Source organism: Pleurodeles waltl, chromosome 12, assembly GCF_031143425.1.
Source record: "Pleurodeles waltl isolate 20211129_DDA chromosome 12, aPleWal1.hap1.20221129, whole genome shotgun sequence".
NCBI classification, from domain to species: domain Eukaryota; kingdom Metazoa; phylum Chordata; class Amphibia; order Caudata; family Salamandridae; genus Pleurodeles; species Pleurodeles waltl.
Window position 1 is genome coordinate 519,711,638 of NC_090451.1, and position 25,689 is coordinate 519,737,326.

The window sequence follows — 25,689 nt, forward strand, 5'->3', positions numbered from 1 at the left end:
AGTCCAAGGGCAATGCTCTATGGATCAGTTGGTCATGGATATTTGCTTACGCTTTTCCCCCTCTCCCACTCATTCCTTTCCTAGTCAACAAAATGAGTCAAAATTTATTTATTTTTATGACAATGTGCCAAAGTATCTCAGTGAGTACCCTCAGTATGAGGATAGCAAATATACACCAGATATATGTACACAATACCAAAATTATGCAGTAATAGCAATAGAAAACAGTGCAAGCAATGTATAGTCACAATAGATTGCAATGGGAGCACATAGGTATAGGGGCAACACAAACCATATACTCCAAAAGTGAAATGCGAACCACAAATGGACCCCAAACCTGTGAGAGCTTGTAGAGGGTCGCTGGGACTGTAAGAAAACAGTGAGGGTTAGAAAAATAGCCCACCCCCAAGACCCTGAAAAGTGGGTGCAAAGTGCACCTAAGTTCCCCAGAGAGCACAGAAGTCGTGATAGGGGAATTCTGCAAGGAAGACCAACACCAGCAATGCAACAACGATGGATTTCCAGATGAGAGTACCTGTGGAACAAGGGGACCAAGTCCAAGAGTCACGATCAAGTCGGGAGTGGGCAGATGCCCAGGAAATGCCAGCTGTGGGTGCAAAGAAGCTGCCACCGGATGGTAGAAGCTGTGGATTCTGCAAGAACGAAGAGGGCTAGAAACTTCCTGTAAGGAAATGCCTCCTTGGCATGGTTGCCCCCTGACTTTTTGCCTTTGCTGATGCTATGTTTACAATTGAAAGTTTGCTGAGGCCTGCTAACCAGGCCCCAGCACCAGTGTTCTTTCCCTAACCTGTACTTTTGTATCCACAATTGGCAGACCCTGGCATCCAGATAAGTCCCTTGTAACTGGTACTTCTAGTACCAAGGGCCCTGATGCCAAGGAAGGTCTCTAAGGGCTGCAGCATGTCTTATGCCACCCTGGAGACCTCTCACTCAGCACAGACACACTGCTTGCCAGCTTGTGTGTGCTAGTGAGAACAAAACGAGTAAGTCGACATGGCACTCCCCTCAGGGTGCCATGCCAGCCTCTCACTGCCTATGCAAGTATAGGTCAGTCACCCCTCTAGCAGGCCTTACAGCCCTAAGGCAGGGTGCACTATACCATAGGTGAGGGTACCAGTGCATGAGCATGGTACCCCTACAGTGTCTAAACAAAACCTTAGACCTTGTGAGTGCAGGGTAGCCATAAGAGTATATGGTCTGGGAGTTTGTCAAACACGAACTCCACAGCACCATAATGGCTACACTGAAAACTGGGAAGTTTGGTATCAAACTTCTCAGCACAATAAATGCACACTGATGCCAGTGTACATTTTATTGCAAAATACACCCCAGAGGGCACCTTAGAGGTGCCCCCTGAAACTTAACCGACTGTCTGTGTAGGCTGACTAGTTCCAGCAGCCTGCCACACTAGAGACATGTTGCTGGCCCCATGGGGAGAGTGCCTTTGTCACTCTGAGGCCAGTAACAAAGCCTGCACTGGGTGGAGATGCTAACGCCTCCCCCAGGCAGGAGCTGTAACACCTGGCGGTGAGCCTCAATGGCTCACCCCTTTGTCACAGCCCAGCAGGGCACTCCAGCTTAGTGGAGTTGCCCGCCCCCTCCGGCCACGGCCCCCACTTTTTGCGGCAAGGCTGGAGGGAACAAAGAAAGCAACAAGGAGGAGTCACTGGCCAGTCAGGACAGCCCCTAAGGTGTCCTGAGCTGAGGTGACTCTAACTTTTAGAAATCCTCCATCTTGCAGATGGAGGATTCCCCCAATAGGGTTAGGATTGTGACCCCCTCCCCTTGGGAGGAGGCACAAAGAGGGTGTACCCACCCTTAGGGCTAGTAGCCATTGGCTACTAACCCCCCAGACCTAAACACGCCCTTAAATTTAGTATTTAAGGGCTACCCTGAACCCTAGAAAATCAGATTCCTGCAAACTACAAGAAGAAGGACTGCCTAGCTGAAAACCCCTGCAGAGGAAGACCAGAAGACGACAACTGCCTTGGCTCCAGAAACTCACCGGCCTGTCTCCTTCCTTCCAAAGAACTCTGCTCCAGCGACGCCTTCCAAGGGACCAGCGACCTCTGAATCCTCTGAGGACTGCCCTGCTTCGAAAAAGACAAGAAACTCCCGAGGACAGCGGACCTGCTCCAAAAAGACTGCAACTTTGTTTCAAGGAGCAGCTTTAAAGACCCTGCAATCTCCCCGCAAGAAGCGTGAGACTTGCAACACTGCACCCGGCGACCCCGACTCGGCTGGTGGAGAACCAACACCTCAGGGAGGACCCCCGGACTACTCTACGACTGTGAGTACCAAAACCTGTCCCCCCTGAGCCGCCTGCAGAGGGAATCCCGAGGCTTCCCCTGACCGCGACTCTCTGAAACCTAAGTCCCGACGCCTGGAAAAGACCCTGCACCCGCAGCCCCCAGGACCTGAAGAACCGGACTTTCACTGCAGAAGTGACCCCCAGGAGTCCCTCTCCCTTGCCCAAGTGGAGGTTTCCCCGAGGAAGCCCCCCCTTGCCTGCCTGCAGCGCTGAAGAGATCCCTTGATCTCTCATAGACTAACATTGCAAACCTGACGCTTGTTTCTACACTGCACCCGGCCGCCCCCGCGCTGCTGAGGGTGAAATTTCTGTGTGGGCTTGTGTCCCCCCCGGTGCCCTACAAAACCCCCCTGGTCTGCCCTCCGAAGACGCGGGTACTTACCTGCAAGCAGACCGGAACCGGGGCACCCCCTTCTCTCCATTCTAGCCTATGCGTTTTGGGCACCACTTTGAACTCTGCACCTGACCGGCCCTGAGCTGCTGGTGTGGTGACTTTGGGGTTGCTCTGAACCCCCAACGGTGGGCTACCTTGGACCAAGAACTGAACCCTGTAAGTGTCTTACTTACCTGGTAAAACTAACAAAAACTTACCTCCCCCAGGAACTGTGAAAATTGCACTAAGTGTCCACTTTTAAAACAGCTATTTGTGAATAACTTGAAAAGTATACATGCAATTGAAATGATTCAAATTTCCTAATGTACTTACCTGCAATACCTTTCAAACAAGATATTACATGTTAAATTTGAACCTGTGGTTCTTAAAATAAACTAAGAAAAGATATTTTTCTATAACAAAACCTATTGGCTGGATTTGTCTCTGAGTGTGTGTACCTCATTTATTGTCTATGTGTATGTACAACAAATGCTTAACACTACTCCTTGGATAAGCCTACTGCTCGACCACACTACCACAAAATAGAGCATTAATATTATCTCTTTTTACCACTATTTTACCTCTAAGGGGAACCCTTGGACTCTGTGCATGCTATTCCTTACTTTGAAATAGCACATACAGAGCCAACTTCCTACATTGGTGGATCAGCGGTGGGGTACAAGACTTTGCATTTGCTGGACTACTCAGCCAATACCTGATCACACGACAAATTCCAAAATTGTCATTAGAAATTGATTTTTGCAATTTGAAAAGTTTTCTAAATTCTTAAAAAGACCTGCTAGGGCCTTGTGTTAGATCCTGTTTAGCATTTCTTTTAGAGTTTAAAAGTTTGTAAAAGTTTGAATTAGATTCTAGAACCAGTTTTAGATTCTTAAAAAGTATTCCAACTTTTAGAAGCAAAATGTCTAGCACAGATGTGGCTGTGGTGGAACTCGACACCACACCTTACCTCCATCTACAGATGAGAGAGCTAAGGTCACTCTGTAAACTAAAGAAAATAACCATAGGCCCCAAACCTACCAAAATACAGCTCCAGGAGCTTTTGGCAGAGTTTGAAAAGGCCAACCCCTCTGAGGGTGGCAACTCAGAGGAAGAGGATAGTGAATTGGAGGAAGATTCCCCCCTACCAGTCCTATCTAGGGAGGACAGGGCCTCTCAAGCCCTGACTCCAAAAATACTAGTCAGAGATGCTGGCTCCCTCACAGGAGGGACCAGCACCTCTGAAATCACTGAGGATAACTCCAGTGAAGAGGACATCCAGTTAGCCAGGATGACCAAAAGATTGGCTTTGGAAAGACAGATCCTAGCCATAGAGAGGGAAAGACAAGAGATGGGCCTAGGACCCATCAATGGTGGCAGCAACATAAATAGGGTCAGAGATTCTCCTGACATGTTGAAAATCCCTAAAGGGATTGTAACTAAATATGAAGATGGTGATGACATCACCAAATGGTTCACAGCTTTTGAGAGGGCTTGTGTAACCAGAAAAGTGAACAGATCTCACTGGGGTGCTCTCCTTTGGGAAATGTTCACAGGAAAGTGTAGGGATAGACTCCTCACACTCTCTGGAAAAGATGCAGAATCTTATGACCTCATGAAGGGTACCCTGATTGAGGGCTTTGGATTCTCCACTGAGGAGTATAGGATTAGATTCAGGGGGGCTCAAAAATCCTCGAGCCAGACCTGGGTTGACTTTGTAAACTACTCAGTAAAAACACTAGATGGTTGGATTCAAGGCAGTGGTGTAAGTAATTATGATGGGCTGTACAATTTATTTGTGAAAGAACACCTGTTAAGTAATTGTTTCAATGATAAACTGCATCAGCATCTGGTAGACCTAGGACCAATTTCTCCCCAAGAATTGGGAAAGAAGGCGGACCATTGGGTCAAGACTAGGGTGTCCAAAACTTCCACAGGGGGTGACCAAAAGAAAGGGGTCACAAAACCTCCCCAGGGGAAAGGTGGTGAGACAGCCAAAAATAAAAATAGTAAAGAGTCTTCTACAGGCCCCCAAAAACCTGCACAGGAGGGTGGGCCCAGAGCCTCTTCACAAAACAATCCTGGGTACAAGGGTAAAAACTTTGATCCCAAAAAGGCCTGGTGTCGAAACTGTAGTCAGTCTGGACACCAAAGTGGAGACAAGGCCTGTCCCAAGAAAAGTTCCACTCCAAACTCCAATCCAGGTAACACTGGAATGGCTAGTCTCCAAGTGGGATCAACAGTGTGCCCAGAGCAAATCAGGGTCCACACTGAAGCTACTCTAGTCTCTGAGGGTGGGGTGGATTTAGCCACACTAGCTGCCTGGCCTCCTAACATGCAAAAATACAGGCAGCAGCTCTTTATTAATGGGACAAGTGTAGAGGGCCTGAGGGATACAGGTGCCAGTGTCACCATGGTGACAGAGAAACTGGTTTCCCCTGGCCAATACCTGACTGGAAAAACTTATACAGTCACCAATGCTGACAATCAAACTAAAGCACATCCCATGGCAATGGTAACTTTAGAATGGGGAGGGGTCAATGGCCTGAAACAGGTGGTGGTCTCCTCAAACATCCCAGTAGACTGTCTGCTTGGAAATGACCTGGAGTCCTCAGCATGGGCTGAGGTAGAGCTAAAAACCCATGCAGCCATGCTGGGTATCCCTGAACTGGTGTGTGTAAAAACAAGAGCACAATGCAAGGCACAGGGTGAAAAAGTAGAGCTGGAGTCTGGAAAAATGGCCCAGCCTACCAAGAGAAAAGGAAAGTCAGTTGGGAAACCAACTGCAACACAGTCAGAAAAAGGGAACCTCTCTTCTCAGGAAGAAGTTCTGCCCTCTGAGGGAACTGAGCCTTTGGAGCTTGAACCTTATCAGGTTGAGCTCTTAGGCCCAGGGGGACCCTCAAGGGAGGAGCTGTGTAAGGGACAAGAAACCTGTCCCTCTCTTGAAGGCCTTAGGCAGCAAGCTGCTGAAGAGTCCAAGGGCAAGAAAAATGGAACACATAGGGTCTATTGGGAAGATGGACTCCTGTACACTGAGGCCAGAGACCCCAAACCTGGTGCCACTAGGAGAGTGGCAGTGCCTCAGTCGTTCAGAGAGTTTATTCTGACCTTAGCCCATGATATTCCCCTTGCTGGGCATTTGGGACAAACCAAGACGTGGGAGAGGTTAGTCAACCACTTCTACTGGCCCAATATGTCCCAGAAGGTTAAGGAGTTTTGCCTCTCCTGCCCCACCTGTCAATCCAGTGGTAAGACAGGTGGGCACCCAAAGGCCCCCCTCATTCCACTTCCAGTGGTGGGGGTCCCCTTTGAAAGAGTGGGTGTGGACATAGTTGGTCCACTGGAACCTCCCACAGCCTCAGGAAATATGTACATCCTAGTAGTAGTGGATCATGCTACTAGGTATCCTGAAGCTATTCCCCTTAGGTCGACTACTGCCCCTGCAGTAGCCAAGGCCCTCATTGGTATCTTTACCAGAGTGGGTTTCCCTAAGGAGGTGGTGTCTGACAGAGGTACCAACTTCATGTCAGCATACCTAAAACACATGTGGAATGAGTGTGGAGTGACTTACAAATTCACTACACCATACCATCCTCAAACTAATGGCTTAGTTGAGAGATTCAACAAGACATTAAAAGGCATGATCATGGGGCTCCCAGAAAAACTCAAAAGGAGATGGGATGTCCTCTTGCCATGTCTGCTTTTTGCTTACAGAGAGGTGCCACAGAAGGGAGTAGGATTCTCACCCTTTGAACTTCTGTTTGGTCACCCTGTAAGGGGACCACTTGCTCTTGTTAAAGAAGGCTGGGAGAGACCTCTTCATGAGCCTAAACAAGACATAGTGGACTATGTACTTGGCCTTCGCTCTAGAATGGCAGAGTACATGGAAAAGGCAACCAAAAACCTTGAGGCCAGCCAACCGCTCCAGAAGTTTTGGTATGACCAAAAGGCTGCAATGGTTGAGTTCCAACCAGGGCAGAAAGTCTGGGTTCTGGAGCCTGTGGCTCCCAGGGCACTTCAGGACAAATGGAGTGGCCCTTACCCAGTGCTAGAAAGGAAGAGTCAGGTCACCTACCTGGTGGACCTGGGCACAAGCAGGAGCCCCAAGAGGGTGATCCATGTGAACCGCCTTAAGCTCTTCCATGACAGGGCTGATGTAAATCTGTTGATGGTAACAGATGAGGATCAGGAGGCAGAGAGTGAACCTCTCCCTGATCTTCTGTCATCAGACCCAAAAGATGGCACAGTAGATGGAGTGATCTACTCAGACACCCTCTCTGGCCAACAGCAAGCTGATTGTAGGAGAGTCCTACAACAGTTTCCTGAACTCTTCTCCTTAACCCCTGGTCAGACACACCTGTGTACCCATGATGTGGACACAGGAGACAGCATGCCTGTCAAAAACAAAATTTTTAGACAGTCTGACCATGTTAAGGAAAGCATCAAGGTGGAAGTCCACAAGATGCTGGAATTGGGAGTGATTGAGCGCTCTGACAGCCCCTGGGCTAGCCCAGTGGTCTTAGTCCCCAAACCTCACACCAAAGATGGAAAGAAAGAGATGAGGTTTTGTGTGGACTACAGAGGGCTCAATTCTGTCTCCAAGACAGATGCTCATCCAATCCCTAGAGCTGATGAGCTCATAGATAAATTAGGTGCTGCCAAATTCTTAAGTACCTTTGACTTGACAGCAGGGTACTGGCAAATAAAAATGGCACCTGGAGCAAAAGAGAAAACAGCATTCTCCACACCTGATGGGCATTATCAGTTTACTGTTATGCCCTTTGGTTTAAAGAATGCCCCTGCCACTTTCCAAAGGTTGGTGAATCAAGTCCTTGCTGGCTTGGAGTCCTTTAGCACAGCTTATCTTGATGATATTGCTGTCTTTAGCTCCACCTGGCAGGATCACCTGGTCCACCTGAAGAAGGTTTTGAAGGCCCTGCAATCTGCAGGCCTCTCTATCAAGGCATCCAAATGCCAGATAGGGCAGGGAACTGTGGTTTACTTGGGCCACCTTGTAGGTGGAGGCCAAGTTCAGCCACTCCAACCCAAGATCCAGACTATTCTGGACTGGGTAGCTCCAAAAACCCAGACTCAAGTCAGGGCATTCCTTGGCTTGACTGGGTATTACAGGAGGTTTGTGAAGGGATATGGATCCATTGTGACAGCCCTCACTGAACTCACCTCCAAGAAAATGCCCAAGAAAGTGAACTGGACTGTGGAATGCCAACAGGCCTTTGACACCCTGAAACAAGCAATGTGCTCAGCACCAGTTCTAAAAGCTCCAGATTATTCTAAGCAGTTCATTGTGCAGACAGATGCCTCTGAACATGGGATAGGGGCAGTTTTGTCCCAAACAAATGATGATGGCCTTGACCAGCCTGTTGCTTTCATTAGCAGGAGGTTACTCCCCAGGGAGCAGCGTTGGAGTGCCATTGAGAGGGAGGCCTTTGCTGTGGTTTGGTCCCTGAAGAAGCTGAGACCATACCTCTTTGGGACTCACTTCCTAGTTCAAACTGACCACAGACCTCTCAAATGGCTGATGCAAATGAAAGGTGAAAATCCTAAACTGTTGAGGTGGTCCATCTCCCTACAGGGAATGGACTTTATAGTGGAACACAGACCTGGGACTGCCCATGCCAATGCAGATGGCCTTTCCAGGTTCTTCCACTTAGAAAATGAAGACTCTCTTGGGAAAGGTTAGTCTCATCCTCTTTCGTTTGGGGGGGGGGGGTTGTGTAAGGAAATGCCTCCTTGGCATGGTTGCCCCCTGACTTTTTGCCTTTGCTGATGCTATGTTTACAATTGAAAGTGTGCTGAGGCCTGCTAACCAGGCCCCAGCACCAGTGTTCTTTCCCTAACCTGTACTTTTGTATCCACAATTGGCAGACCCTGGCATCCAGATAAGTCCCTTGTAACTGGTACTTCTAGTACCAAGGGCCCTGATGCCAAGGAAGGTCTCTAAGGGCTGCAGCATGTCTTATGCCACCCTGGAGACCTCTCACTCAGCACAGACACACTGCTTGCCAGCTTGTGTGTGCTAGTGAGAACAAAACGAGTAAGTCGACATGGCACTCCCCTCAGGGTGCCATGCCAGCCTCTCACTGCCTATGCAAGTATAGGTCAGTCACCCCTCTAGCAGGCCTTACAGCCCTAAGGCAGGGTGCACTATACCATAGGTGAGGGTACCAGTGCATGAGCATGGTACCCCTACAGTGTCTAAACAAAACCTTAGACCTTGTGAGTGCAGGGTAGCCATAAGAGTATATGGTCTGGGAGTTTGTCAAACACGAACTCCACAGCACCATAATGGCTACACTGAAAACTGGGAAGTTTGGTATCAAACTTCTCAGCACAATAAATGCACACTGATGCCAGTGTACATTTTATTGCAAAATACACCCCAGAGGGCACCTTAGAGGTGCCCCCTGAAACTTAACCGACTGTCTGTGTAGGCTGACTAGTTCCTGCAGCCTGCCACACTAGAGACATGTTGCTGGCCCCATGGGGAGAGTGCCTTTGTCACTCTGAGGCCAGTAACAAAGCCTGCACTGGGTGGAGATGCTAACACCTCCCCCAGGCAGGAGCTGTAACACCTGGCGGTGAGCCTCAAAGGCTCACCCCTTTGTCACAGCCCAGCAGGGCACTCCAGCTTAGTGGAGTTGCCCACCCCCTCCGGCCACGGCCCCCACTTTTGGCGGCAAGGCTGGAGGGAACAAAGAAAGCAACAAGGAGGAGTCACTGGCCAGTCAGGACAGCCCCTAAGGTGTCCTGAGCTGAGGTGACTCTAACTTTTAGAAATCCTCCATCTTGCAGATGGAGGATTCCCCCAATAGGGTTAGGATTGTGACCCCCTCCCCTTGGGAGGAGGCACAAAGAGGGTGTACCCACCCTCAGGGCTAGTAGCCATTGGCTACTAACCCCCCAGACCTAAACACGCCCTTAAATTTAGTATTTAAGGGCTACCCTGAACCCTAGAAAATCAGATTCCTGCAAACTACACGAAGAAGGACTGCCTAGCTGAAAACCCCTGCAGAGGAAGACCAGAAGACGACAACTGCCTTGGCTCCAGAAACTCACCGGCCTGTCTCCTGCCTTCCAAAGAACTCTGCTCCAGCGACGCCTTCCAAGGGACCAGCGACCTCTGAATCCTCTGAGGACTGCCCTGCTTCGAAAAAGACAAGAAACTCCCGAGGACAGCGGACCTGCTCCAAAAAGACTGCAACTTTGTTTCAAGGAGCAGCTTTAAAGACCCTGCAATCTCCCCGCAAGAAGCGTGAGACTTGCAACACTGCACCCGGCGACCCCGACTCGGCTGGTGGAGAACCAACACCACAGGGAGGACCCCCGGACTACTCTACGACTGTGAGTACCAAAACCTGTCCCCCCTGAGCCACCTGCAGAGGGAATCCCGAGGCTTCCCCTGACCGCGACTCTCTGAAACCTAAGTCCCGACGCCTGGAAAAGACCCTGCACCCGCAGCCCCCAGGACCTGAAGGACCGGACTTTCACTGCAGAAGTGACCCCCAGGAGTCCCTCTCCCTTGCCCAAGTGGAGGTTTCCCCGAGGAAGCCCCCCCTTGCCTGCCTGCAGCGCTGAAGAGATCCCTTGATCTCTCATAGACTAACATTGCAAACCCGACGCTTGTTTCTACACTGCACCCGGCCGCCCCCGCGCTGCTGAGGGTGAAATTTCTGTGTGGGCTTGTGTCCCCCCCGGTGCCCTACAAAACCCCCCTGGTCTGCCCTCCGAAGACGCGGGTACTTACCTGCAAGCAGACCGGAACCGGGGCACCCCCTTCTCTCCATTCTAGCCTATGCGTTTTGGGCACCACTTTGAACTCTGCACCTGACCGGCCCTGAGCAGCTGGTGTGGTGACTTTGGGGTTGCTCTGAACCCCCAACGGTGGGCTACCTTGGACCAAGAACTGAACCCTGTAAGTGTCTTACTTACCTGGTAAAACTAACAAAAACTTACCTCCCCCAGGAACTGTGAAAATTGCACTAAGTGTCCACTTTTAAAACGGCTATTTGTGAATAACTTGAAAAGTATACATGCAATTGAAATGATTCAAATTTCCTAATGTACTTACCTGCAATACCTTTCAAACAAGATATTACATGTTAAATTTGAACCTGTGGTTCTTAAAATAAACTAAGAAAAGGTATTTTTCTATAACAAAACCTATTGGCTGGATTTGTCTCTGAGTGTGTGTACCTCATTTATTGTCTGTGTATGTACAACAAATGCTTAACACTACTCCTTGGATAAGCCTACTGCTCGACCACACTACCACAAAATAGAGCATTAGTATTATCTCTTTTTACCACTATTTTACCTCTAAGGGGAACCCTTGGACTCTGTGCATGCTATTCCTTACTTTGAAATAGCACATACAGAGCCAACTTCCTACACTTCCCCTTTGGAGGATGGATGTCCCACGTCGTGAAGAAGCTTGCAGAGGTTTTTCCGTGCAGAAAGACCGCAAACCAGCCTTGCTAGCTGCAAGGGTCGCGGTTAGGGTTTTTGGATGCTGCTGTGGCCCAGGAGGGACCAGGATGTCGCCAATTGCGTGAGGGGACAGAGGGGGCGTCCAGCAAGACAAAGAGCCCACTCAGAAGCAAGCAGCACCCGCAGAAGTGCCGGAACAGGCACTACGAAGAAGAGTGAACCGGAGCTCACCCGAAGTCACAAAAGGAGATCCCACGACGCCGGAGGACAACTCAGGAGGTTGTGCACTGCAGGTTAGAGTGTCGGGGACCCAGGCTGGCTGTGCACAAAGGAAATCCTGGAAGAGTGCACAGGAGCCGGAGCAGCTGCAAATCACGCGGTACCCAGCAATGCAGTCTAGCGTGGGGAGGCAAGGACTTTCTTCCACCAAACTTGGACTGAAGAGTCACTGGACTGTGGGAGTCACTTGGACAGAGTTGCTGAGTTCCAGGGACCACGCTCGTCGTGCTGAGAGGGGACCCAGAGGACCGGTGATACAGTTCTTTGGTGCCTGCGGTTGCAGTGGGAAGATTCCGTCGACCCACGGGAGATTTCTTCGGAGCTTCTATTGCAGAGACGAGGCAGACTACCCCCACAGCATGCACCACCAGGAAAACAGTCGAGAAGGCGGCAGGACCAGCGATACAAGGTTGCAGTAGTCGTCTTTGCTACTTTGTTGCGGTTTTGCAGGCTTCCAGCGCAGTCAGCTGTCGATTCCTTGGCAGAAGGTAAAGAGAGAGATGCAGAGGAACTCTGATGAGCTCTTGCATTCGTTATCTAAAGAATTCCCCAAAGCAGAGACCCTAAATAGCCAGAAAAGGAGGTTTGGCTACCTAGGAAGGAGGATAGGCTAGCAACACAGGTAAGAGCCTATCAGAAGGAGTCTCTGATGTCACCTGCTGGCCCTGGCCACTCAGAGCAGTCCAGTGTGCCAGCAGCACCTCTGTTTCCAAGATGGCAGAGGTCTGGAGCACACTGGAGGAGCTCTGGGCCCCTCCCAGGGGAGGTGCAGGTCAGGGGAGTGGTCACTCCCCTTTCCTTTGTCCAGTTTCATGCCAGAGCAGGGCTGGGGGATCCCTGAACCGGTGTAGACTGGCTTATGCAGAGATGGGCACCATCTGTGCCCATCAAAGCATTTCCAGAGGCTGGGGGAGGCTACTCCTCCCCAGCCCTGACACCTTTTTTCAAAGGGAGGGGGTGTAACACCCTCTCTCTGAGGAAGTCCTTTGTACCGCCTTCCTGGGCCAAGCCTGGCTGGACCCCAGGAGGGCAGAAACCTGTCTGAAGGGTTGGCAGCAGCAGTGAAACCCCAGGAAAGGCAGTTTGGCAATACCCGGGTTCTGTGCTAGAGACCCGGGGGATCATGGAATTGTCTCCCCAATGCCAGGATGGCATTGGGGTGGCAATTCCATGATCTTAGACATGTTACATGGCCATGTTCGGAGTTACCATTGTGAAGCTATACATAGGTAGTGACCTATGTATAGTGCACGCGTGTAATGGTGTCCCCGCACTCACAAAGTCCGGGGAATTTGCCCTGAACCATGTGGGGGCACCTTGGCTAGTGCCAGGGTGCCCACACACCAAGTAACTTTGCACCTAACCTTCACTAGGTGACTTATAAGTTACTTAAGTGCAGTGGTAAATGGCTGTGGAATAACGTGGACGTTATTTCACTCAGGCTGAAATGGCAGGCCTGTGTAAGAATTGTCAGAGCTCCCTATGGGTGGCAAAAGAAATGCTGCAGCCCATAGGGATCTCCTGGAACCCCAATACCCTGGGTACCTCAGTACCATGTACTAGGGAATTATAAGGGTGTTCCAGTATGCCAATGTAAATTGGTGAAATTGGTCACTAGCCTGTTAGTGACAATTTGTACAGAGAGAGCATAACCACTGAGGTTCTGGTTAGCAGAGCCTCAGTAAGACAGTTAGGCATCACACAGGGAACACATACATATAGACCACAAACTTATGAGCACTGGGCCCTGGCTAGCAGGATCCCAGTGAGACAGTGAAAACACCTGACATATACTCACAAACAGGCCAAAAGTGGGAGTAACAAGGCTAGAAAGAGGCTACTTTCTCACAACAACACAAACCGATCAGACACCCCAATCCAGCATCGCTCAGCCTAGCAATCTGGCTCCTAAAGTCTTAGAATTTGGCTACCTAAACCTTTCAAATGAGTGTATGGAAGTCATTAAACAAGCAAGAAAGCCCACAACAAGGCATTGTTATGCTAACAAATGGAAAAGGTTTGTTTTCTACTGCCAAGCAAACCAAATCACACCGTTAGATGCTTCCATACAAAACATTGTGAGTTACTTACTACACCTACAAAAAGCAAATCTCGCATTTTCTTCTATCCAAATTCATCTCACTGCAATCTCTTCTTACCTGCAGATTAAACATACAAAGTCACTTTTTAGAATCCCAGTTATTAAAGCCTTCATGTAAGGACTAAAAAGGATTATACCTCCAAGAACCCCACCAGTACCCTCGTGGAATCTTAATATTGTACTTACACGACTCATGGGCCCACCTTTTGAACCCATGCATTCTTGCCAAATCCAATTCTTGACTTGGAAGTTAGCATTTCTAATAATCATCACTTCACTACAAAGAGTTAGCGAAATACAGGCGTTCGCTATCGAAGAACCATTTATACAAGTACACAAACATAAAGTGGTTCTCCACACAAATCCGAAATTTCTGCCAAAAGTCATTTCACTGATTAATCTAAACCAAACTGTAGAGCTTCCAGTGTTCTTTCCAAGGCCAGACTCAGTAGTAGAAAGAGCACTGCATACATTAGACATACATTAGACATAAAGAGAGCACTAATGTATTACATAGACGGGACAAAGTCACTTCGAAAAACTAAGCAATTATTTGTTGCTTTCCAAAAGCCCCATTCTGGTAACCCTATATCCAAACAGGGCACTGCCAGATGGATAGTCAAATGTGTACAGACCTGTTACCTTAAAGCTAAAAGAGAGTTACCCGTTACACCAAAGACTCACTCCACTAGAAAGAAAGGAGCAACAATGGCTTTTCTAGGTAACATACCAATGACCGAGATTTGTAAGGCAGCCACTTGGTCTACACCTCATACGTTTACCAAACATTACTGTGTAGACGTGTTAGCAACACAACAAGCCACGGTAGGACAGGCTGTACTAAGAACATTATTTCAAACGAATTCAACTCCTACAGGCTGACCACCGCTTTGGGGAGGATTACTGCTTTGTAGTCTATACACAGCATGTGCATCTGCAGCTACACATGCCATTGAACGGAAAATGTCACTTACCCAGTGTATATCTGTTCGTGGCATGTTGTGCTGCAAATTCACATGCGCCCTCCCGCCTCCCTGGGAGCCTGTAGCCGTTTAAGTTCATTAAAATTGTATATATGTAAATAAACTTTCCTTTAACACAAACTTGGTATCTTGGTATTAATTGATGTTGCATGTAAATCCAACCGATCTGTTGTGGAATAGGTGGTTCCTCTAGCTCGATTAAGTATGAAATTAGCCCACTAGAGGGCAAGACTGGGACTTTAGTGATTAAGAAAAAATTTGCTTTGAAACTCGTGACTTTGAAGGGTAAATTACAAATGTAATACATTTCTTTGGATTTCAGGTTTATAACACGCTAACTCGCAAAGGGGTTAGAATATGACTACATTTCCTATAGCCCAGGAAAGGAATAAGTTTGAAGTTAGCAGATTGAATGGTGAAATGTTACCATTTATAGATTTATATGGGTGTAAAGCATATGGACTGATTTGTGAAAAAAGGTAATACTATTCCAATATCAGTTGTGATATGAGATCATTTGTGATATCGAGTTATCAGGGGAAATGTGCTGAAACTACACTACCCAGAATGCCAAACCGTAGCTACAGGAATCATACTTCTACTTAATGTGTTGAAAGAAAGACATCTTACATGTGATCAAGACTGTGGGTTATACGTAGTGTGTTTTTCTGGAGATGTTTATTGTTTGAGAAATAAAACAATTGAAGTGACTTGGAATGCCACCTGTACTTGTTTGGATCAATAGGAATCTGGAGGGGTTTCCCCCAGGAGGCTGGCACTGCCAAACTTGCTATGCGTGTTGGAGATATTGGAACCCGTTTGGATGAACATATATACACATACACACATATATACACATACATAAACTTATTGGTAAGTTGTTTTCTTCTGCTTATAGTTCTTTAATATATGCTTTTAAAGCGCCTCTGAAAATCCCCTACAAATACAGTTAAAGTGATGTTTTGGTTATTAAACACCTGAAATTGGCAAATAATGTTTAGATGAGTAAAATTAGTGTCCCTGCATTACATACCATAACTTGCACTTCGAATGCCATACTCATTGCTCTCTTCCATTTTGTGACAGGTGACATAACAAATGACAATGTTTAAATTTGTGATGGCATTATATATTACTTCAGCATTGACATTATCAGTGAAATTATTACTGATGAGGTATCCTTTCTTTGACTGGAAATGTTACGTAATAAAAATGGTGTCAAGCCCTATTATTTATTGGTATATGTATTGCAGTCCTTAGCATTGTTTGGTGTGTCAGTTACTGTTTGCATGGAGATAGCACACGTTATGGTTTTCTTATTAAACCAACACTGCCAAATTCCAAGGTTTTTAGGTTTGATTTACCACCTGTTTATCTGTTAATAGCTTTTTCAAGACATTGCTGTCTAGATTTAGATTACACGGCAATCACCCAAATGAATGAACAACTACTTTGTAATCTCTGACTGATCGATCCCAGTTTCTCTGTTAAGATTATGCTTTCTTGTCATTGGGGACATGACCATCAGCGAAAACCTCATGAATGTCTAGGGAAATTAACTTGGAATCCTTGTTATCTCTAGCAAGAACATTTATTGAAGCTATAGGTAACCTGTACATCTCTATAACGTAATATGGTATGTTATTCAAGGTGATTCAGGGCCCTGTTCTCCGGTAAAAATTAACAAACACCACTACAGGGCATTGTGAATTACTGGAGGTACTGTTTTTCTTGAAGTAGCAGCACTACTGTGCAGTTTTTCAAAGCTACTGCCTCTTGTACTCCCTTTGTCGTCTTCCAGGCTGTCTTCTTTTGCCAAACGTTTGTGTTTTGTGGAAAATTTCTTTTTGATTCTATTCCAGATTATTTTGTATGGAATTATGTTCTTTTAAATAAGAAAAGAAAGAATTAATTTAATCAAATGAAGTTGTAAGATTGGTATTTGCACAAATATTTCTAAACTAGATTTTTATCACTTGTTCTACAGGGTCCTGCTTGTGGATGGGATAATTCAGTATAATTTTCAGTGTAGGTTGCCATTAAGGAAAACTAGGATTAAAATGGTTTTCCATTCCCTTCCTTGTGCTATATAGGCACTTGTTGCATCATAATTATGATATTACTGGTGTTACCAGGGCTGTACTAAGTTTGCAGCCCGACCTGTAATCCGTGAATTAAAATCCTAAACACTTGTGGTTACAATTCTTAGCGTTGAAGTATTCCACTTTAGTAACCATCAGTGTGTTATCTGAGACCTCCGTGCCTGAGACAATCCTTTCCACCCCACTGTGCAACAGGTTCTCTTTGTGCACTAGAGAGAGAAAATATCAAGTCTTGAGTTTGCATGAGAAAACACAATTGGCAACTTTTCTGTAGTCAGTGATCACATGTCCAGTTTCTACAGAAAAAAAGTAGAGGAACAAAATTGTGATCGTAATGGCCCCCCATTTCTCATTTAAACTGTGCCTACCCATAATCTCTCCTGTGACTAATTTGTGTGATCTAGCAGTCGTGAACTATTACCCATCTAGACTCATTGTTGCTTCAGGTGACTTTACTGCCAAACCAAAGACATGGAGCAGTGAAAATTCTCATGGGTTTACTGTTGTAATGTGCTCTATTTTCCCTTTTCCTTGTTGAATTGACATTATTGTAATAGATATGCACAACAAACAGTTGTTGGCCGACAGCCTTTCAATTCTGAAATGTAGAGCTTATATAGTATTGGCTGTCAAACTTCTATGTCTTAGGAAATAGAAGTTAAATTAAAGGTAGGAAGGAAGTAATTGGTGGTATTTCCACGGGTAATTCCGTAAATATTGCGTAAAAACAATTACTGCATTACATATCTGATCTCTGATGTATTAATGTACAAAGAGGATTGTTTGTATTTTCTGCTGTCCTTTGTACTGACAAATATCCATAAACACTTTCTCTGATGCATCTTTACTTTTACAGTCCAAGACTCCAGCTCTAGTGTTTGAATTCATCAACAACACGGATTTTAAGGTGAGTGAGGATTCATTGGGAAGATAGTAGAGGAAGAATAGGAGTATATTGTTGGTTTTGGGTAGGATCAACCTATATTTCTGTTTGTGTGGGGATATAATTTCATATAAGTTCCTTAATAAGTTTTGACATCAGCCTTCTCTGGATGAATTGTACCCAATTTTAACTACATTGGGTGTGGCCTCATGCCTTTAAAGGGAAGTCTGGCGATCCTTCTGCTCCCTCAGTCAGCTCTTATTCGCTCTGTCAGGTGCTAAATTTCAGCACAGTATTCAGTGTTCTTTGTGCCTTGAGCTGTTTATCTATAATTTTCATGTGTTTTCATAATCTTTCATGTGCTAAAGTAGTCGCACTGATCCATGTGAATCTAGGGTGCAATTACTTGCGACTGTTTTTTGAGAAAGTACTGTAGTTCACTTTTCCTCATTCCTTGAATGGTAAGAAATTGTGACAAAGTTGGAGATTGTGGTTAGTGGCAGTCCTTTGCTATCCTGAACTGCCACGGGTAGAGCAGCTGTTTCTTCTCCATCTCAGTTCACTTTTCAAAATCACACATTCTTAAAATAAAATAAAAGCTTTTATGGAATATTCTGACCGAGAATTCGAAGAAGTGAAAAAGTGTAGATCATTAATCACACCTTACAGTAAGTGATCCCTACTAAGCATTGCCCCTTGTCTCACAACGATGTAGGTTAACATTAGCAACGGGACATGATGAAGAAATTGATCTACTAACTGAGAGAAGTACAAAAAGAGGGTGAAGACGGTGATTGAGGAAAGTAAAACCATTGTCAACGCAAGCCTAAAGTCGCCATTAGGATGGCAAGTGGAATACCTAATTACAACCCTCCCCAGCCATTACACACAACACCAGTAGGGAGCAGGATCCAAAGATTCCTTCTGAAGTGGTAGATAATCACCTGCAACAAGTGGACCCTAAAAATGATCCCCACTATATTCACGTATACTGAAAAGAACTATTATGAAAACCTCTCAGTCAGGCCAAATCAATCAATCACTTGTTAAGCGTGCTACTCACCCGGTAGGGTCTCAAGGCGCTGAAGGGGGGGGGGCTGGGGGGTGAGAGGGGTTTGCTACTGCTCGAATAGCCAGGCCTTGAGACATTTCCTGAAGGTCAGGAGGTCCTGGGTCAGACGTAGATTGACTGGGAGGGAGTTCCAGGTTTTGGCGGCGAGGTGGGAGAAGGATCTTCTGCCGGTTGGTGGATGCGAGGGCAAGGTTGGAGGAGCGGAGCTGGCGGGTGGGAACGTGGAAGCTGAGACGCTCGTTGAGGTAGGCAGGACCTGCGTCGTGGAGTGCCTTGTGAGCGTGGATCAAGAGTTTGAAGATGATCCTCTTGCTGATGGGTAGCCAGTGAAGGTCTCTGTAGTTGCTGAGATGTGTTCGTGGCGAGGGAGGTTAAGGATGAGGCGTGCGGAGGCGTTCTGAATGGGCTGAAGTTTCTTCTGGAGCTTGGCCGTTGTTCCAGCGTAGAGTGCGTTGCCGTAGTCCAGTCTGCTGCTGACGAGGGCGTGGGTGACCGTCCTTCTGGTTTCGATGGGGATCCATCTGAAGGTCTTGCGAAGCATGCAGAGGATGTTGAAACATGAGGATGAGATAGCATTGACTTGCTGGGTCATGGTGAACAATGAGTCCAGTATGAAGACGAGGTTGCGTGCATGGGTGTTGGGAGGTGGAGCAGCTCCTAGTGTGGTAGGCCACCAGGAGTCGTCCCATGCTGATCGGTTGGATCCGAGGATGAGAATCTCAGTCTTAGCTGAGTTCAGTTTGAGGTGGCTTATCTCCATCCAATTGGCGATGGCATGAAGTCCGTTGTGGAGATTGGTCTTGGCGGTGGCGGGGTCCTTCGTGAGCGAGAGGATCAGTTGGGTGTCGTCTGCGTAGGAGACAATGTTGAGGCCGTGGGATCGGACGATGTTGGCGAGCAGCGCCATGTAGATGTTAAAAAGGGTAGGGCTGAGAGAGGATCCTTGGGGGACTCCGCAGATGGTCTTGGTGGCTTTCCACAGGAACGGAGGGAGGTGGACTCACTGAGTTCTACTGGAGAGGAAGGATGTGATCTAGTCCAGGGCCTTGTGGCGGATTCTGGCGTCGTGGAGACTTGTGTGGTGGCAGACGGTATCGAAGACTGCAGAGGGGTCAAGGAGGATGAGGTCCACGGTTTCTCCTTTGTCGAGCATGAACCTGATGTCGTCAGTCGCTGTGATGAGAGTGGGCTCGGTGCTGTGATTCTTGTGGAAGCTGGATTGGGAGATGTCGAGCAAACTATTGTCCTCCAGGAAGCGAGATAGTTGGCAGTTGACTATCTTCTCAATGACCTTTGCTGGGAGGGGAGGAGGGAGATAGGCCTGTAATTCTTGAGGTCTTTGGGGTCTGCCTTGAGTTTTTTGAGCAGGGCGTTGACTTCGGAGTGTTTCCAGATCTCCGGGAAGGTGTTGGTCTCGAAGGAGCTGTTGATAGTACAGAGTTGGGGGGCAATGATTTGGCTGGTTTTGTTGAAGACATAGTGAGGGCAATGTTCGGCGGGTGATCCGGAGTGGATGGTGCTCATGGTCTTGGTGGTGTCCTAGTCGTTGGTGTGGGTTCAGGAGCTCAGGAGGTTTGTGTGGTTGGGTGCATTGGGGTTGGTGTTGGCTGTGGAGGTCGTGGGGATTGGGGAGGTGAAGCTGCCGTGGATGTCCGTGATCTTGCGGTGAAAAAAGGTGGCAATAGAGTCTCAGAGGTCTTGCGAGGGGGTCGATGGAGCAGGACTTGAGGTTGGCGAGAGCTCTTTGCTGTTGCGCGTGTTGTTGTCGATCCGCTCTTTGTAGAATGATCTTTTGGTGATCTGGAGGAGCTGGTGATGCTTGCGTATGGCTGTCTTGAGGGCGATGTGGTTGCTCTCCATTCGTTCGTGGCGCCATGTTTTCTCGATTTTTCCCGCACTCCTGCTTGGAGGCCTAAATGTCGGCGGTGAACCAGGGTGCTTTCTTGCTGGTGCGGGTGTTGGGTGGTTTCCTGAGTGGAGCGAGGGTGTTGGTGCAGTCGTCTAGCCATTGTTTGAGGTTGATGGCAGCGGTGTTGCGGTCGCTAGTGTTGGGTGACGGGGCGAGGGTGGAGATCAGCTGGTCCTTCGGGATCTTGTTCCAGCTGTGGCGAGGGATCCGGTGCGGGTGGTGTTGAGCAGTGGGTTTCCAGAAGAAGTGGACACAGCGGTGGTCGGTCCAGTGGAGTTCGCTGGTATGGGAGAAGGTGATGTGGCTGCTGGCGGAGAAGATGGGGTTGAGAGATGTTGGGTTCCAAGGAGGGGATCAGCCAGGTTTTGGTGAGGAAGGCGATGTCTGGGGAGGTTGAGGTGAGAAGGTGCAAGGGTTCGACGGCGCGAGGGTTCGACGGCGTGCTTGTGGACGGAGCGGGTGTTGAGGAGGATGCAGCTGAGGTAGTTGTTATGGGTTGAGCTGTTGTGGTGCTTGGTGGCTTGGGTGCAGGTGAAGTTGCACATCCGGCAGGAGAAGGGTCCACAGGTGTGCCTCGGGGAGGTCTGGACGCAGGCGGTGGGGCAGCCAGGGTTGAGCACGTGGAGTTATTTGGCGGTGTAACAGCATCTGGCGGCGCGGGGGTGCGTGGGCCAGGGGGACTGGCGCTGGGCGCAGACGGGCTTGCCAAAGACCTGCTGCATCGGTGAAAGAGATCACATATCTAGTAAACAAGAAGGCAATAAAAGTGTCAACAAGAGAAGCAAACTAAGGGACCTACTGCGAAACCGGTCAAGGCACTCAGGCCCATCCTAGTTCTACAGGCACTATAGCAATTAAGGCACAAAAGTTCAAGATGACAACACTACAAGGAAGCAGCCTTCAGAAAGGGGAGCACAAGGCAGCCGTAGACCTCAGAGAGACATACCTGCATGGGCCAATGAACAGCAGAGACAAAGTTCCTGAGATTCATACGCAAGATACCTTACAAGTTCAGGGTACTTTCCTTTCGGATAAAATCTGCACCAACGGCTTTCACAAAATGACACACTGTATTGAAAACACACCTGAAGAGATAGAGATAAATGTATACCTATATTTGGATGAATGACTGGTAATGCCAAAGTCATTCAGCCTGTGCCAGGACGACACAGATATGGTGATAAAGACATTCCACACGCTAGGTTTTTACCTCAACCAAGAGAAATTGGCCCCAGTCCCATAGAGGGAGAAGACGTTTCTGGGAGCAAGACTAAATTCCAGACAACCTAAAACCTTCTCAATGGAAAGGGAGATCCAGGCATTGGCAGAGCAAACTCGCCTTTACCTGAAGGATCAGCCTCAGATAGTGACAACTCTTGGCAACCAGTGGGCTTGATGGCATCTTGAATACCCGAGGACCCCAAGCCAGGCTTCACATGGAACCACACCAGGGGTGGCTGTAGTGACAATGGTCATAGGCATCCAGGAGTTGGGAGGATCTAGTGGTCGTCACAGACAGTACACGGATACAGAGATGGAACATAAACAAAATAACAGTGGGCCCTCCTTTGAGTCATCAAACTCACTCTCCAACCATCACAATGCACACATCCCACACATGATGGGGAGCCCACATAGTAAACTGAACATCAGGGGCCTATGGGACCCAGAGCAGGTGGTGAAGCACAAAACAAGTTAGAACTGAAGATAGTCTTAGCCCTAAAAGGGGGGAAACAGTTCAAATCAAGACAGACAACACAACCACCATATTTTATAAAACAGGGAGGGGCAAGGTCACATACACTGTCCAAACTAACATAGGATATATGGAGATGGACCATTTAGAGAAAGATACTACTAGTAGCAATACACATTCCTGGACAGCATGACACAGAAGCGGATAGGGTAAGCAGTCAAACATCTTGCAAACGTGGGAGTTAAAAAAATAAAATAAAAAAAAGAGAATTTTTCAGGAGTGGGGTAAACCACTTATTAAAAACATTTGTCAATATTTTGACAAGTGTGTACTTCATATGCATTTGCACAGTGTTCCATTTGCAGCTGAAAGACATGACCATTGCTCTGTAGGCTCTGCAAAGGAGGTCAAGTTCTGGATGACAATTTATTCTGAAGACCATTCTGCCCCACTGGCACCCTCTGTGAGAAACCTGTACTGGCTTTAGCCTCAGCTCCAGAACTCTCAATTGTGGCCCGTTATGAACACTCGGATGAGACTCAGTTAAAGGTATGCACTATACAAGGGCAGTAGGCTACATGAAAAGAAATGCAGAAACCCAACATCCTTGAAATTGCTAACACTGTTAGAGAATACTAGAGATAAGTAAAACATGGAAAATATAAACAGGAGCTAAATTGCTGCCTTAGATTACATTACCATGTTATACATTCATTGTTCAGAAATTGTATCAGTGCTTTTGCTAGTAAATGTAGGCACATGAATACAGGGCTTCGTAGGGACCCGTTTCAGTGTCCGTTTTTAGTTACTGCTGGGTCTGAGACACAAAGGACCTTGCCTCCTTAAAGCTCTGGCTGAAACAAGTAACAGTAGAAAGAAATGTACTCTGTCACAGCCAGTATACCTAGAGTGCAAATTTATCTGCCTTCCATTGTTTACTTAGTAGTTGGAAATTCCCTACACACTGTCTGTGCATGCACTGGAAATCACAACCAAAATATCAAAAGTGGTGTGTTTGGCATGTGTGGCTGTGGATATACATGCTTTGTATACTCCTGCCATCCAGTGTTGGGTCCAGAAGTGTGCAAGTTGTTTTTCTTTAAAAAACAAAAAGTCTTTGGAGTCAGGAGCTAGTCGTGACTCCTTCTCTTGGTCGTAATGCACATGGGCATTAACTCCATTGTTAGTTTTTCTTACGCCATCAGGCCCAGTCGTGTATCACCGAGCTCCTGGTTAAGACTGTTTATAGACTCTTTCTGTCTGTAATCCACCCCCTACTTCGTCAGTATGGTTTTCTAAAGCGTTCCCACCTATGTATTTTGCGATTGGAAATCTTCGCCTGTCAGATCAACATGCTTGAACAAAGGCTCCTTGGGCCCATATTTCTTTTCCCTTTGGTGTATAATGCCTGCTGATGGAATGGATGCCTTTCTGTTTCTGCCTGGAGTGCCATGCTAAGTACCTGTGGACCGACCTCCATCAGGTCTACAACCGAGGTCTGTTTCCAGAACACAGAAAAGAGGACTGCTAGCTTGGCAATCCTTTTGGTCCAAGAAGACCCTTTGAGACCGGAGGGCACTTTCGCAGGGAGATGCAGTGAAGAGGGAACGATGACACACCAACATCTTCGAACACCAAGATGTCAAAGAAGAGGAGTAGGAGCTCCATAAGGTGTCTGCAGCTGAAGAAGGGGCTTTGTCCGTCGAGGGCTCCAATTCTGAATTGGAAATCGGCCTTGAGATGCAGGATCTTACACTCGTTCAGCGTATCATGAGTACTGACATTCCCATCCTGCCACAAAAAAAAACATTTGGCTCCTGTTAGGCCTCCGGGCAACCACTGCCAACAGGCCATGGTCAGCACTGAATATCTGACTCGGATGCCCTGCCTTTGGGCTCGGCACTGAGACATAAGCCAAAGCCAACCACTTCAGTGTCTAGTTGACCAGCTCAACCTTCAGCACTGAGTAGTTTGGCACCGACCATTTCGGCAACAGCCACGTCGGCACCGAAAACTTCAGCACCAAAACAGTCATCTTGGCTCTGAAGATTTCCAAACCAGCACCAAAATCTGACTTGGGTGCTACAGTGGAATCAATTCTCCACAAGATGCAGGAGAAACTCGATGCCAGGCTCACACTGGGCGTATTTTGGGTAAGACTGTGGTTTCTAAGCCATCTCCATCCAAGTGCTAATATTCGTTTGAGGGAGGTCATTGATTTACTGGTGCCGAGCAAGAAGAAAGACTGACAATGCCACCAGTCCCTTGAACCCTCCTCTCCCCTCCTCCACTGTCACCACCTTCACCCTCTCCTCCTCACTCTCAGGGTGATCCGTTAGATATTACTTCTCAGGGGTCTCCATATTCTTACACTGGTGGGCATGGGACAGGTAATGATACGTTTGATGCATCACAGCCTTCTGATCCTTGGTCAGCCTATGATGAGGACCCATAAGGGTACAATGATCCTGACTTGTACCCTGCTTGGGCCTCTCCTCCTGATGACACCACTTAGTATCATCAGCTTATTGGCAGGGACGCAACATGCCACAGGGCACCTGTAAGGAAATGCCTCCTTGGCATGGTTGCCCCCTGACTTTTTGCCTTTGCTGATGCTATGTTTACAATTGAAAGTGTGCTGAGGCCTGCTAACCAGGCCCCAGCACCAGTGTTCTTTCCCTAACCTGTACTTTTGTATCCACAATTGGCAGACCCTGGCATCCAGATAAGTCCCTTGTAACTGGTACTTCTAGTACCAAGGGCCCTGATGCCAAGGAAGGTCTCTAAGGGCTGCAGCATGTCTTATGCCACCCTGGAGACCTCTCACTCAGCACAGACACACTGCTTGCCAGCTTGTGTGTGCTAGTGAGAACAAAACGAGTAAGTCGACATGGCACTCCCCTCAGGGTGCCATGCCAGCCTCTCACTGCCTATGCAGTATAGGTAAGACACCCCTCTAGCAGGCCTTACAGCCCTAAGGCAGGGTGCACTATACCATAGGTGAGGGTACCAGTGCATGAGCATGGTACCCCTACAGTGTCTAAACAAAACCTTAGACATTGTAAGTGCAGGGTAGCCATAAGAGTATATGGTCTGGGAGTCTGTCAAACACGAACTCCACAGCACCATAATGGCTACACTGAAAACTGGGAAGTTTGGTATCAAACTTCTCAGCACAATAAATGCACACTGATGCCAGTGTACATTTTATTGTAAAATACACCACAGAGGGCACCTTAGAGGTGCCCCCTGAAACTTAACCGACTATCTGTGTAGGCTGACTAGTTTTAGCAGCCTGCCACAAACCGAGACATGTTGCTGGCCCCATGGGGAGAGTGCCTTTGTCACTCTGAGGCCAGTAACAAAGCCTGCACTGGGTGGAGATGCTAACACCTCCCCCAGGCAGGAATTGTCACACCTGGCGGTGAGCCTCAAAGGCTCACCTCCTTTGTGCCAACCCAGCAGGACACTCCAGCTAGTGGAGTTGCCCGCCCCCTCCGGCCAGGCC

The 25,689-nt window shown here is 47.7% G+C and overlaps 1 protein-coding gene across 1 annotated transcript in view; it reads left to right on the top strand.

Annotated features, from left to right (window-relative positions):
* Positions 1–25,689, top strand: part of CSNK2A2 (casein kinase 2 alpha 2) — a 478,508-nt gene that overhangs the window by 150,497 nt on the left and 302,322 nt on the right. The window contains exon 4 of the mRNA XM_069217427.1: positions 17,478–17,528. Coding sequence (XP_069073528.1) covers positions 17,478–17,528 — 51 coding nt within the window. The remainder of the gene's footprint in view (positions 1–17,477; positions 17,529–25,689) is intronic.